General features: G+C 40.4%; 1 protein-coding gene across 2 annotated transcripts in view; it reads left to right on the top strand.

The window, feature by feature from the left end:
• Positions 1-16,143, top strand: part of LOC106064240 (carnitine O-palmitoyltransferase 2, mitochondrial-like) — a 79,151-nt gene that overhangs the window by 30,697 nt on the left and 32,311 nt on the right. For both annotated transcript variants that reach the window (XM_056025664.1, XM_056025663.1), the window contains exon 12: positions 6,432-6,601. In XM_056025664.1, coding sequence (XP_055881639.1) covers positions 6,432-6,601 — 170 coding nt within the window. The remainder of the gene's footprint in view (positions 1-6,431; positions 6,602-16,143) is intronic.

The raw sequence follows: 16,143 nt of genomic DNA, 5'->3' as shown, positions 1-16,143 counted from the left end.
CGATTATATTTTAAGTTTCTTAAGATATAAAAAGTATTTTTTTTAACTAGACATATTAATTATTCATTATTATTTTTTATTTATTTATTTCTTAGTATTAGATCAATATTTTTTTTTTTTTTTTTTTAAAGAATTAAAAAAAAATTAAGAATTATATTTTTTGCTTTGGATAATGAAGGTAATTTTTTAAATTGGAAATTAGACCTTTAGGTTAATATTACAACAAGTAAGTAAATACATTTTTCTCAGTATTGAATAACTTTTCCACTGGATTTCACAGTCGATATCTCATGTAGTCTCAATATAGCAGAATCACCTTAATTATCATACTAAATTTGAGAATTTACAACAATGGAACTCAAAGGCTTAAAATCAATTTTATTCCAACATTGATAATGACACTGGTAGTAACTCATATCGTTTTAACCTCTAAGGTGACATCCATACTCCAAGCTAACATCATTTCAGTACCATAAATTGGCAGCCTATTAAAAACAAAAACAAAAAAAATCCATCAAGAGTCTAAACTTAAAATAGAAATTACAAATGGATGCACTGATAGAAAATGCTCATAGAAATACACCAGAGATATAATGCATGTCGGCAGTACATTTAATCCTAGGGTGTCTCTTTCTGCAACAGAAGTAGGCATAACCACATTCAATTCCTGGTCTTTACTAGACATGGATGTTTCTAGAAGGGGGCCTGTTTTTAGATTTTCATTGCCCCACATGAAATTTCATTTGATGTATCAAGCCAGCACATGTGTTGTGGCAATTTCTAACATATCACAAGTATATAAACTGTAGAAAATACACAATTTTCAACAACTTTAGTTTATTCTCTTTGTTAATATCAAAGGTTGTCATGGCCAGGGAATGTCAATGAGAATAAGCTCCCATTGTCTATAAAGTACTCCTAATGGTATGCGTCTCAAATAGCCTCTGACAACTAAGTCCAGCACCTGGCCTCCTAGTGTGGCTTAGATAATACGCCTGGCGAAACTGCTCTTACTAACTGGTGAAAGCGGATACCACAAAACCAGGAGCTTCAGGGATATGAAGCTCATCAGCCTAGTAAGACAATTCATCTAGGAGAAGGGTACTCCAACTCCTAACCACCGCTGCCTTGCAGTACTTAGGATTCAGGAGACAACCTCGACAAAATATCAGGAATGAAGCCTCTCAGGCGTTAGAAGTATCAACTATGACATTGCCTCCGGCAACTTCTGCAACTAGCTGGTGCCAAATTTAATGCAAAGTGTTCCTTTGGATCACATCAACAAGGTCGAGAGAGGGACCATGGTGCAGAGGAAACTCTGGTGCTGCTAAAAAGCGTCTAAAACATTACAGGAGGCAACATTTATTCAACCTGGGAAGCCCCCAAACAGTTAGGTGCTGATCCACCACAGCCTGCTTGCACTAATGGGTACTTAGTTTAAAATGACAAGAAGGTTGAAAACTTGTACCAACCAACAAAAGAAGAAAAATTAAAATGAAAAAGAAATTTGTTGCCAAATGAAATGACAGTGTGTCCTGGTCTCATGATCTTCGGCAGTTAGATGAGGCAAGGAAGACGGCAGTAATAAACAACAAGCTGAAAACACTACATATTTGCTTTGCAGCTCTTCCAGAAACTGACTGGCTGAAGACAGTATGCTCCCGGAGACTGAATATACTTTCTTTTGGAACGGGAAAGCACAGGATGAGACTCGAATGCATGACATGGACTTTGTTGTCAAGAATAGTCTACTTCTCATAGTCCCCCTAGTTGGTGGCTCAGAACGGAGCATAAGTATGACGACAATATCTGATAAAGTCACTCTAATTAGTGCATATGCAATCATACTTAGTCACTCTAATTAGTGCATATGCAATCATACTAAGTCACTCTAATTAGTGCATATGCAATCATACTATCTTCAATAGGACAAAGACAAGTTCTATGACGACCTCTAAGAAACCATTGTGAATATTCCTAAAAACAAAAAGGTGACTTCATTGCCAGAGTAGGATCAGATCATACTACCTGGCCAGACTGCTTTGGGCTTTTTGGAATCGGAAGAATTAATGAGAATGGACAAAGACTGCTTGAATTCTGCATATACTATAAGCTCTGCATTACCAACTTCTGGACAAAACAATCGCACTGTGTCTTATGGAGGCATCCTAGGTCTAGGCACTGGCACCAGCTGGATATGGTTCCGACACGGAAAAGGGAGATTGGAAACATACAGCTGACATGTAGTTTTTAAAGTGTGGGCTGTGATACTGATCGCATTTTAGTGTCCTGCCGGACAAGACTGCTGCCTACTAAGAATCACAGGGAAAAAGAAAACCACCTCTGAATGCCACTAGCACAAACAATTCTGATCTTCACACAGAATTTGAGAACAAATTAGAGGAAGCTTTTAAAAACTTCTCAGTGACTGAGATAGAAAAAAGCTGGACGTTGATGCGTGACGCAATGTACCAAACGTCATCACTGGTATTTGGGAACAAATTTAGAAAAACAAGGACTGATTTGAACCAAGTCTGCCAGATGGGGAAACTGCCATACAGAAATTGAAACTGCCATAGAAACAAATACTGGCAGAACCTATGTGAAAATATCTATCTTGTGCTGACTGCGATAACAGGAGGACTATACGAGGCCATGAGAAAAGCCTTTGGACTTCACACCAGCAAGTGTTCCCTGCTCTAGTCAAAAGATGGTTCAATCATCACTGATTGTGCGCTGCAAACAGAGCGATGGGTATAGCACAAGGAATGGTCCCCCAGGAATTGAAAGATTCAAACATAGTTACAATTTTTAAAAACAAAGGTGACCGCTCTGATTGTAACAATTATAGAGGCATTTCACTGCTTAACATTGTTGAAAATGCTTTTGCTTGGGTAATACTAAAGCGTCTGCAGATCTTGGCAGAACGTGTTTATCCAGAGTTGCAGTGTGGCTTTAGGGCAGGTAGATAACAGATATGATTTTCTCAATGTGACAGCTAAAGGAGCAGAGAAGAGAAGAAAAGCAGTCCTTCTTTATAGCTTTTATTGATGACCAAGGTTTTGGCCTTGTTAGCAGAAGCTGTCTGTGTCCATGTCTCAGAGCCATATAGACGGGTTGAGTGAACCACCGCCTGGTAGACATTGATTTTTGTAGGCAGGCGGAGCAATTTGTTGCTCCAAACTCTCGCATGAAGGCGCCCAAAAGCGCTACTGGCCCTGGCCAGATGGTTATCAACTTCCCTTGAAAGTGAGGTGTCATTTGACACTATACTACCTAGATATGTGAAGTGGTCTACTATGTTATGGGGCAGTCCATTTATGGTGATCCTTGGGGCTGAGTATGTTTCATTGGGTGACTTCTGGAACAGAATCTGTATTGCCAAGGTTTATAGATAGACCGAAAGAGGCGGCAGCGTATGCGATTTTGTTTACCGCGTTCTGGAGATCATATTCATTGTGAGATAGCAGGGCGCAATCATCAGTATAGAGAAGCTTCTTTATGACTATCTCTTTTGTTTTTGTATGGGATAGTAGATGTCAAAGATTAAACACATTGCCACCTGAACGAAAGCGGATGTAGATGCCTTCGTGCAATCGCTGCCTCATTTGACCCAGCATTACGCCAAAGAAGATAGCGAATAGAGTAGGAGCAAGTACACAGCCCTGCTTCACGCCATTTTCTATTGGTAAGTGATCAGAAAGGGCACTATTGTGTCTGATCTGGCCTTTTGTCCCACATGAAACTGCTTGAGAATGGATAAAGAACGTAGGTGGGCATCCCAGCCTAGCCAAAATCCTCCACAAACCATCACGACTGACCGTGTCAAAAGCCTTGGTGAGGTCCACAAAGGCAGCATATAGGTTTAGGTTCTGCTCTTTGCATTTTTCTTGTAATTGTCGCAGAACGAATATCATTTCAGATCTACCTCTACCGGCTCTGAAACCACATTGGCTTCCAGATAAGACCTCGTCCACTAAAGAGTGGGTTAGTCGGTCAAGCAACACTTGAGCAAAGATCTTTCCTGCTACTGATAGAAGTGTAATGCCTCGAAAGTTGGAGCAGTTAGACTTGTCACCCTTTTTGTATAGGGATATGATTATGGAATCTCGAAGTTCAGGTGGGACCATGTACTTCTCCCAGCATAGAGCGAACAAGTCTGTTAGCCTCTTGGTTAGAGTGACATCACCCATTTTAAATATTTCAGCCGGAAGTCTATCAGAGCCAGGTGCTTTGTGTTTTTTGAGTTTCATCTTCCTCAAATGTCAGTGAGTCGTCAAGCTCATCTGTCATAATTTTCTGAGGAACATTTGCCAACAATTCCTCCGATATGTGCCTTTTGTCACCAAATAGCAGGCTGTAGTGTTCTGTCCAGCGATTTAGTATATCCGCCTTGCTAGTTAATAGGGTAGAACCATCAGAGGATCTTACCGATGCTGTAGTCTGGTAAGTTGGGCCATAGGCATATCAAAGCGACTATCTATTCGTTTTGATTTTCAATACATCTGCTGCGATCCCTAATTGTCATTGCAATGTTTGAGCTCCTGCTTGGCCATGACTTCTCTAGCTTGAATCGCCATGACTTTCTAAAAAAAAAATTAAACTTCATTATTTCTAAATAAGAATTAGGATAAACTCTAGCACATCTGAAGCTTGGTGAATGAAGTATTTTCAGACCTTTGCCATCTGTAGCTTATAACTAGTTTCTTGAATCCCAGTATGGCTGACTTCAATTGGAATTTGTTTATTGTGTCTGGGCAACCTTTCTTGATTACTTCTCTGTGCATTGAAAATTTTCCTAGTTTAGTCTTCAGTGTACTTCATGCTAGCAAATCATCCAAGTTCCCCACACTGTCAGATTGTCTTTCTAACCGATGTGAAGAAAACAACCCTCCAAAGCTTGCAAAACTCTGATTCCTCTTATATTAAAAATCTCAGAACAGCACTTACAAAGCTCAACAACAACAGCAAAAAAACTGTTATTCAATGGATACCAGCTCATATACAACTAGAAGGAAATGAGAAGGCTGACACACTCGCCAAGAGTGGGAGAACTAACTCACAAATAAACTCTGTACTCTATCCAGAAGAATTGAAGAAATTAATTGTAAATAAAATAAATGAGAAATGGATGAGCTCTCATCCAAATCACAAGAAAGATGACGCTTACTATAAGCTATCCCGACAAGACCAACGTCTAATCTTTCGACTTAGGACTGGACACAACAGAATGCAACAACACATGTACCGGAAGCTCAAAATTGGAACCAGTGAAATCTGCCCATGTGGAGTATCACCAGAGAATGCCAACCACGTCCTCCAAAACTGCTCTCTTTACCAAGAGGCCCGTATAAGACACTGGCCCCAAAACACCCCAATAGAAAGAAAACTATATGGAGAGCTCCCTGATTTGGAAACCACTGCGCAGTTCATCTCATGTATTGGTCTAGTCATCTGAACACTCCAACATAACAATGAGAACAAATAAGAAGAAGTGTACTTCATTGTCAGCATTTTTTTTCTCATATTAACTTTCTAAAGTGTCTTATTTTACTATATTATTTGAACATAAAGTAGGAATTAACTTAAACGTTTTTATATTCTTTGCTAAAGGTAGAACAACTGTTCCTAAAGTCTTAATTACATGATTAATATAAGAGATTTTGCTTAATAATCAAGTTTTACTTTGAACTTTTTAAGATAAAAAAAGCCAATCTATTCACATGAAATTTTGCTGTCTACTTATCTTCAATCACAGTTTTACCTATTTATACTCAACATGCATCCATGTCCTAATATATTCATTACCTGATAGGAGTGATAGTTAAGTCAGTTTTCTGCTGTCAGAAATTTGATTGCTGACAAAGCTATAGCACTATTACTAAGAAGGAATGTGATTAATGATTGTATCACTGTAAGATAATACTGCTAGACCTAAGTGACCTGCAAGGGTGGATCATTGTTACAAGCTGAGTGACTGGACTAATTGAGTTGTCTATAGACAAGTTTTGTGAGTGTTTGATTTTTTGACATTTACCTGTAGTCCTGGCATATAAAGAAAAGCTTGTATTTAATAAGTTGCTTATCAATTAGATTCTACATTGAGTTGTGTGTCAGTGGGTGAACAAATGAAGCACCATACAAAATGTTCACAGACTGAGAATGCTACACTAATAAAATATATTTTATATGAATACCTTTTTTTTTTCTTTGTCATGATTTTGCAATAATGTTTTTCAATTTTCAATTAATTGAATGTTTATGTGTTGTTTTTTTCTAAAAACAAAAATTTAGATCCAAGTACTAAAATAAATTTTAATTAAAACACTTCAAGTAAATTGTGTTGAAATCTAAATCAAAATTTATGTTTGTAAAATTGTAAAATTTTACTTATTTATAATTTATAAAATAATTTCTTTTGTAAATAAAAGAGTTGCGACTAGATCCTTACATTAAAGAAACAATAACCAAAGCAATGCAACGCTTTAAAGAAGTAACAAGTACTTTAGATGTCCAGCATTTGCAGTATCAAAAGCTCAATAAAAAAGATATCAAGAATGCCAAGCTCAGTCCTGATTCTGTCATGCAATTAGTGATACAGGTACTTGTTTTCTAAAATTATTTTCTATGATGTGTATGTTTTATTGGACATGTGTTGTAACGTTAGAACATGAGATTTACCATATATACTCCATTCAAGATTAATCATAATGGAATCTTAAAATTAGTCAATGGAAGAAGTGATGTGGGAAATATGGATCAGATATTGGATTTCATTCATAGGAAAAATATTGCATTTTCCAAAGGTCTCAATTGAATTCACACACACACACAAATGTCCCTCACACTACATTTATTTTGGCTCTAAAAAAAATCATTTATGTTTTAGTAATTGTTATCATTTATTTGACCCATACTAAATATAAATAAATAATATTCTGAATATCTACAAATCATATGATGGTAAAATAATGCATTGTTAATTACACAAATGAAGTAGAAGATATTTAACATTTTTTCATTCCATGAGAATTTTGACCATGTTTCACTTCCGTATAGCAAAGTGCTCATTACACAGATACTGTATTTTTAATGCTTTGGTATTTTAGCAAAGTATTGTCCCTTACTCTTTTCTACAACTGTGACATGGTTGCCATTGCTTTGGCTATCCTATTGTAAATATGTTTATCCAGTCATCGTTGGATATGATGGAGCTAAGATGGCAAAAATGGTAAACAATTTCTAATGGTTGACCATTAATGGTTATGTGAGGTGCAGTATTTGTTATGAACTAGTAGCTTAGTCTTGGTTTGACTAATATTTAAGCCGAACTTCTGTCAAGCAGCAGATAATTTGTCATCCAGAGGCTGAAGTTCCCTGATAATGTACCTTACTAACTTTGGTTTTTGCCCGCAACCTTGATAAATTTAAGAGTTTTGCAGAGGATCTTGTATGGAGAATACACCTTCATTGATGTCGCTGTAAGCATTATGCAGTAGGCAGGAGAAAAATATACCAAACAGAGTAGGTGCGAGCACACATCCCTGCTTCACACCACTGCGAACCTCAAAAGGTGCTAATTGGTCTCCATTGAATTTCACTGTACATTTTGTTTCCTCATGAAAGCACTCAATGAACTTCATTAGTTTGGGAGGACAACCTATTTTCCTCAGGAGTTTGAAAATGCTTAGCACTAGTGAATGGTCTGTGTTGCAGTCCACGCTATTGTATGAGCGGATGTGGATGACACTTTTCAATTTCCTTCAAGTGATGCAGAAGTCAAGCTGGTGCCACCTTTTTTAGCATTGGTGCCACCAAGAGACTTTGTGGCATTCCTTGCCAGAGAAGTATGTACTTGTTAGGGTTGGTGAGTAAGCACAAATAATATTTTTTTTGTGTGCTACACTTTCATTGCCTATGGGGAACATAGCAATGCAGGGGACGAGACTGTTTCTTATTGCAAAAAGACACCATGGGGCTCTGTTCTGGTTTTCCTTGCCAGTAGAATGTATATGAACAAGATAGCTTAAGGTCACTCATAAAGGCAGCGGGATACACATTTGAGACCAAAAGAAAATCCGCTGCCAAGGACAGTCGCAGATGGCAAAAAGAAAATCTTAATTGATCACCGGTGGACAATTGTTATGCTTTCCCTAGTGGGGCAAAATATGGAGGTCACAGCTGGGACTGCATAGCCACAGGAAATACTGTATTCCTCATTAATCTTCGGACTCGAAGACAAGCCTTATTTTTAGAATGTATAATTGCTTTCTGTAAGACAGGCCACTTCTGAGTTCTTTGTTGATGATAGCAGTATAACACATATTGGTTACGAGTTCAGGATCAGTACTGAAGCCTGGACATATTGTCCGTCCATACTTTCAATACGTTTCGCATTAATGTTAAGGGTTTTCTTTTGATTGTATTGGCAGGTGCAGGTGAACAGCTTGGTTTTTTATTTTGTCATAACACCAAGAACCCAGTGGTGCAGAAAGCTGTGGTGGGATAGCAATTTATTGTCACGCAGTATCTATTCAGTGAGGCTGAAAAGCCCCTCCTACTGGTGAGAGTGGTCCCAGTCATTCCAGCTTATGCCAATCAGCTAGGTAACTACCACTCTCCGTGTTTTTTTCTGAGACATTACTGTCAGAGATAGAGTGACCTCTCCATTGCTGGGGGAAAGCGGTAAATTTGTGAGTACTGGGCGGCCCATACGTCAACACTCCACTGTCTTCCATATTGACCTGGTCCAAATGAATGGAAAGCCATCACGATTTAGGGTCAGGTGGCTGCAGGAGTTTGCCACTCTCTCCCCGTCTACAAGGCTCCATAACCGAATTTTCGGTTAGGGTTTACTCCCTTAGCCTTAGAGGGGCACACACAAGGCAGTGCTGCTATTAACCTGTAGCTAGGGGATTGGTTTGTGGGCAGCAGGGTGTTTCCGCACGCCAATGGGCCATAAAGGACTTACATCTTGGGGCCAAACCTCCTCTGAGACCCTGCAGATTAGCCTGGGGCTTCACAGCCTCAGTTTCCATCTGTCACCACAAGGAGGTACTGCCAAGGACTTGATGTGGAGAGGCTATGTATTGGCAAGAGAGACCTACAAAATTGCCCCCCTTTCACAGATGCTAGCCATTGGTGGCAACAAGTTAAGCCACCACACTAGACGCCCTAACCCTTTTCAGAACATGTATAAATCATGGGATAGTAAAATAATGCATTGTTAATTACCTAAATGAACACGCCTCATGCACGCACACTCAATTTCTGACACAGGGCCCGATAACTCCAAAAACTACAGCACGGAAATGTACGGTTCAAACTAATCTCAGGGATCAGTCACGACTCCAGAAGCGAGCTCAAAACTACATGCTCCATCGTAACCCCAAGCCTTCCACCCTGAAACAAAGAATAACTTAAATCTATTCATGCTGCTAAATCACAAAATTTTTATTAATGACACTGGTACCGAAATATCAACCTGATTAATACATTGTACTCACTAGGGAATCCAGGACTTTGGAATGGGGGGGGGATTTTTTTCCAAACCCTAACGCCCAGTAAACCCTAACCCTATGAAACGTGCGTACAGCATATATATATATATATATATTTATATATATATATATATATATATATGAGAATAAAAAAAGCGTCTTTCTCAACCTTCGGCGAAAATGTTGAGGCGTTTTCTCTTGCAAACTTGGGGGTCTGGCTGAGCGCTTTAAGCTTCCCTAGTGCAGAAACGCATTCTCCTGACATTTACAGCTCATTATTCATCAGTGGGGTTCGGGGCAAAGACCCGTCGCCAAAGGCATTTACTTGCATTCTTCACTGCAGAATCACATTCTCCTGACATCTTACAGCTCATTATTAATCAGTGGGGTTCGGGGGGGGGGGGGGGGGGCGAAGCCCTGACGCCAAAAGCATTTTCTTGCATTCTTCACTGCAGAAATGCATTATCCTGACCTACAGCACATTATTCATCCTATTAAAAAAGGACCTCTTGAATAATGTTTTACTTGAAAAATATTCGAATATGAATTTATAGGCCCTTAATGCAATGCAAATAAAACTGATTTGTTCCTTGAAAAGATAAGATACCTCACATATTTAGATTAAGGCTTTGAGGATCGCCACTGAAAAAAAAATTGGATAAAAAATTTTTTTGCATTTTTAGGATTCAAGCATAAAATGTGAGTTATAAAATCAAATTTATTTAACTTGGAAAATATCAGATTAAGTAAAGGTTGGAAAAAGGCGATTAGGAAAAGAATATTTGGGTTTAGAACTCATCTCAATCATTATTCTTATACTAAAAACTTTCTAACTCTAACTTTTCCAAAGCAAAGTCTTTCTTAAAATGATTATGATAAGTTCATGTGAAATTACATAAATTCTGTCGCCATATTTGACTATTTTTAAAATGCCATGTTTTCCTCTGGAAAGGGGAGGGGTCGGTAGAGTGAAAACGATTAATCCTCGATCGTTTTTAAAATCTCTGCCAATGATTGTATTTGACATTAAAGAATAGGGGTGGTGCGACACGATATAAGAATTTAATTTATAGCATATATTAATTATATTAGTGACAGATTTTTTTTCATTTTGTAATTCTTAACTATAATACGAAAAGAAAAAGTATTGGTTTGTCCGATGGGCGGAAGGCGATTGCAGGTATCGCCCTAGCCACTTGGTACAACTCTTTTTCATTTTATATTTACTAATCATAAAATTTGAGATTAGAGTGTGGTGCGACATAATATACAAATGGGTTCACATATCAATACATAGCTTATATTATATAGATTTTCAAATAATTTTGTTCACAAACTATGATTTCTCCATAAAAATAGGAACGCCCCCCCATTCAAAGTGTGGAGGGCAGTACCTAACGCGCCCCCCCCCCTTATCCCACCAAATTGGCCAAGATACCAGAAGGGGAGCAACATAATATAAAATTTATAAATTAATTCAACTAATTTTGTTCACAAACAATGATTTCTCCATAAAAGTAGGACCGCCCCCCCACTCAAAGGGTTTAGGTGGGAAGGGCAGTAAAGGTATTCACCCCACCCACCCCCAATTGGCCAACAGGGGAACGACATAACATTAAGATCGGTTAAATATCAATAACAAGTTTTATTAATATATATATTTAATTGATTCTGTTAGCAAGCTGTGATTTCTACAAATAAATTGGACCCCCCCCCTCAACTTGAAAGTTTAGTAGGGGGGCGGGATTGATGCCATTGCCCCCTCCCGACCCCACCAAATCAGCCAACATACTAGAGGGGGGTCGAAATAATCTAAAAATAGGTTGAAATATAAATAATTAGTATATTTTATTAACATAAGTAATAAATTCATATACAAATTGTGTGAAATCTATACTACAATTTGTACAGGGCCCCCTCCCCGGATCCGCCAGTGTCTTACATACCGTCAGAACGGGTAAACAGTGCAAAGTTAGCCCCAGCAGAATCTACAGCTAGAAAGTTCTGTCCACTACAAGAACAATACAGGAATTAAGCTTCTTGATATAACACCCACAATATACTTGACAACAAAACACACCTGATGCAAACTCCTTCCAGTACCTAAAAACACAACCATTAAATAAACAAGAAAACGTCACAGCGCTGGCCCACTGCTAACTGTAGTGTAGACTCAATCTACAATCCCATAGCTAACTCCCTGTAGAGACGTAAGAAAAGACAATTTGAAAGGTCTAGTCAAGTACGCTATTTCAGCAAAACAACTGCAAAATGCAGTAATGCCTTAATACTCACCCTAAACAGAGGTACACAGACGAACCTCAAAGAAAGATTTTATCAGCATAATAAAACTCCATAAGCTTAAAAGCAATTCAACAAAGAAAGTACATTTTAAATATGTTAACCTAAGAACAATCAGTGCTAGAATCTGGCATAGACAAAAGTAGCTGACTGCAGTTGGCCTCTAAGAGAGACAGTTGGAAAGCTGTCACAAAGGCTGTGGGACAAACATTTGAGACTTAAAGAAAAGCCATTATTGAAGGCAGGTGCAGAAGACAGAAAGAAAAGTTAATTAGATTGCCAGTGCACAATAGCTTTGTCTGCTGGACTTGTGGGAAAATATGCAGGTCGCAACTGGGTTTGCATAGTCAGGTGAAACACTGCAACGTCCCGAGACATGACGTTAAACTGCGCTCCTCTTTCCTAGCACTTTTGGAGCTCAAAAGTGCCCTACTTCTTTTCTATCATTGTGTCTGCCTCCTCTTTTCCTAAGTCTGCCTTCATTGATCATCACACTGTCTCCTTAACTTTAAATTCTCACTACGTCCTAGACCAGTCCGTTTGCCGTGGACTGCGACGGGTAAGGGGGGATAAAGAGATCCTGGTGATTGAGTGGTGGCTATCTGAGGATAAACCACAACAACACAATACTTTGGCTCCAAGTTCCCCTAGACCTGAGACCCAGATGGCCCGCTCTGGGTCAACCGGCTGGTCATGCCGAGCTACCAGCATAGGTCGTCGACGGTGGCTGGAGGGTCAATCAGGGAGCTGCTGTATCGGACACATGTCCGATGTAGCAGCTGACTGAGTATAGCACCTGTGTAGCCCTGGCGGGCTCATTCTGGACATCCGAATGGCCCGTCCCCTTGTTGGACTCGATGGCGGGTGGGGAGCACAGGTGCCGAATTAACCAAAATATATATGGACAAAAAACACACACAAAACTACTTGCCCCAGACCTATGTCTGGGCAAGAAACGACGAATTGACGATAAAAAAGAGGAGGTCCCAAAAAGCTGTGCCACCTGGCCATCATTTCTGGTGGTTAGATGCACAGAGGAGGGAAAAAGCCTGACCAAGTTGAGCCCTTTTATTATCTATAAGGGACTCAAGTCAGTAGTGGGAGAGCCCAAGAGTGTGTCTAAGCTACACAAAACAATGGAACTCCTTGTAGAAGTAGACAGCAAGACACACTCTGATGGGCTTTTAAGATGCAGAAGACTCTGTGATCTCCAAGTGGAAGTCATGCCACACAAGAGTCTGAACACCAGCAGAGGTGTAATCAGCTCTAGGGACCTACTGGAATGTTCCGAGAAGGAAATAGTGGAAAGAACAGGTTCTCTGTGCTCGCTGATGAGAGCATGGAGACTGAGCAGCATGTCAAAACCAATACTCCGGGAGAACCCGGAGACATCATGTCTGACATAGGTTCTCCTCAGAGAACCCAGCCAGACACCCCAACCTCTACTGAGTTAGAGGTTGACCAACTCCCTAAGGGGAGAAATCAAAGCGGAGAGGATGCCCGAGGTGAGAGAGGAGGAAATAACCTCCGCTCTAACCAGAGGGATCTCCCCTCTCCAGAGAGAAAGACTTCCCCCAAAAGGGGGTTGTCCTCCTCTCCATCCAAACCAAAGAATAAAAATACCAAGGTCACTGGAATAAAGGGAAACCCCTCCGGGGGCCTCCCAAGGCCAAATAGCTCCAAGTAGGTCATCTAGAATAAGCCATGGATTCCAGAATTGTACAGTGGAATTGTAGAGGCCTCAAGGCCAATTACGAGGAAATGCAGCTACTGATGGACTCTGAGACTCCTGTAGCTGTCTGCTTACAGGAAACATTTCTAAAAGATTGCATCAGCTTCCGAAGCTACCGTGCTTACACCAAGAATGTTGAGGATGCAGAGAGAGCATCAGGTGGAGTCTGTATCCTTGTGAAGGATAGCATCCCCCATGAGAGGGTAGAACTACAGACCACACTACAGGCCGTAGCAGCTAGGATAACCCTTCACAAGGTTATCACTTGCTGCAGCCTGTATCTACCACCAGGCGCTCCATTAAACCGAACAGACATGGAGGACCTATTGAAACAACTCCCCCGGCCTTATTTAATCCTTGGGGATTTCAATGCCCATAACACCATGTGGGGATCCAACAATACCGACACAAGAGGTCGTATGCTGGAGGATATCTTCCTCCAACATGATTTATGCATACTTAATGATGCATCACCGACCTACTTGCACCCAGGAACTGGATCATTCACATGCATTGACCTCACCGTATGCGTCCCCGGACTTCTGGACGATTTTAAATGGTCAGTTAGCAATGATCTACGGGGAAGTGATCACTTCCCAATCATCATTACTAACAATCTTCCTTCATTGGGACGACCTCAGCGGTGGAAACTGAATAAGGCCGATTGGGAACAATTCCAAAAAAGATGCTCTGAGGATATCACAGAAAATATCCTCCATGAACAGAACCCAGCTGATACCTTTGCTAGCAAGCTACTAAGTATAGCCAGGAAAGTTGTACCCCTAACCTCTGCAAATCCAAAACGGCCTAGCAAACCATGGTTTGATACAGCTTGCAAAAGTGCTATTGGTGATAGGAAAAAACGACTGGCTGCATTTATAAAGAATCCTTCCCAGGAAAACCTAAAGCTATTCAGGATAGCTAGAGCAAAGGCTAGACAAACCATACGGTCAGCCAAAAGGCATTCCTGGAGAAGTTTTGTCGGCAGTCTGGATGCCAAAACTTCTGCTAGAGCGGTTTGGAAGGCAGTAAGGCGAATCAAAGGGAAAGAATCAAATGCAATAGGGCATTTGAAAAACCAAGGACGAACTGTCACGTCCCCCAGAGAAATAGCTGACTGCCTTGCATCCTCAATAGCAGAAAAATCATCCACTGCACACTACACGCCAGAGTTCCAAAAAGTCAAAACCAGGGAGGAAAGACACCCCATTGATTTCAGGTCAGAGAACAATGAAGACTACAACAAACCGTTCTCGCTTGAGGAACTGAGGGAATCGCTGGACAAGTCACATGACACAGCGCCTGGAGAAGACGAAATCCATTACCAGTTCCTCAAGCACCTTCCCGAACCCTCATTGGCAGTCCTACTAGAGGTCTATAACTGTGTGTGGCAAACAGGCGCTTTCCCAAACAGCTGGAGGAAAGCCACAGTTATACCGATACCTAAACCGGGAAGAGGCGGCTCTGACCCAGCTAACTATCGACCAATAGCACTAACAAGCTGCATCTGCAAAACCATGGAAAGAATGATTAACAGTAGGCTGGTCTGGTACCTGGAAAGGAATAAAGTGATCTCAAACTACCAGTGCGGATTCCGGCAGGGGCGGACAACAACTGACCACCTGGTAAGGCTGGAAGCTTATATTAGAAATGCATTACTCAGAAGAGAACATCTAGTAGCTGTATTCTTCGATATAGAAAAGGCCTATGACACAACCTGGAAACATGGCATTCTACGTGACCTGGCGCTTATGGGGCTTAAGGGACACCTCCCCCGTTTAGTGGAGGAATTCCTGAAAGATCGAAAATTTCAGGTCCGAGTGGGCAACTCCGCTTCTGACACTCATGACCAGGAAATGGGTGTACCCCAGGGCAGCATTCTGTCAGTCACCCTGTTCAACATTAAAATAAATAGCATCATAAATGCGCTGTCCCCTGGCATAGAGTGCTCTTTGTATGTTGATGACTTTGTCATTCTTACTTATGGGAAAAACATGAACACCTTAGAAAGGAAATTACAGTTATGTTTAAACAAAATTCAGGGTTGGGCAAAATATAATGGTTTCAAATTCTCTGACTCCAAAACAGTTAGTATGCATTTTTGTAATCTAAGGGGGCTCCACCCAGACCCTGAACTATTTATACACAAAAAGAAGATCCCTGTCGTGAAAACTACAAAATTTTTAGGCCTCACCTTAGATTCCAAATTTAATTTTCTCCCCCACATTAAGGAACTTAAGAAGAAATGCCAAAAGTCATTAAACATACTAAGAGTACTCAGCCATACGGACTGGGGAGCTGACAGAGATACCTTGCTGCTGCTCTATCGGAGTCTAATTCGATCCAAGCTAGACTACGGATCCATAATATATGGAGCAGCAAGGAAGTCGTACCTAAAAATACTGGAACCAATACAAAATGCTGCCCTGCGTCTCTGTCTCGGCGCGTTTCGTACATCACCTATCCCAAGTCTCCATGTGGAGGCTGGAGAACTCCCCATGGATATAAGAATGAAAAAGCTTGCAATGCAGTATATAGTCAAGCTAAAATCCAACCCCACGAACCCTGCTTTTGACTCCATATTTAACCCCACAGAGGTAGAATTATACA

Source organism: Biomphalaria glabrata, chromosome 4 (genome assembly GCF_947242115.1).
Source record: "Biomphalaria glabrata chromosome 4, xgBioGlab47.1, whole genome shotgun sequence".
NCBI classification, from domain to species: domain Eukaryota; kingdom Metazoa; phylum Mollusca; class Gastropoda; family Planorbidae; genus Biomphalaria; species Biomphalaria glabrata.
Note: the sequence above shows the minus strand (reverse complement) of the source record. Positions and strands in the feature narration are given on the sequence as shown.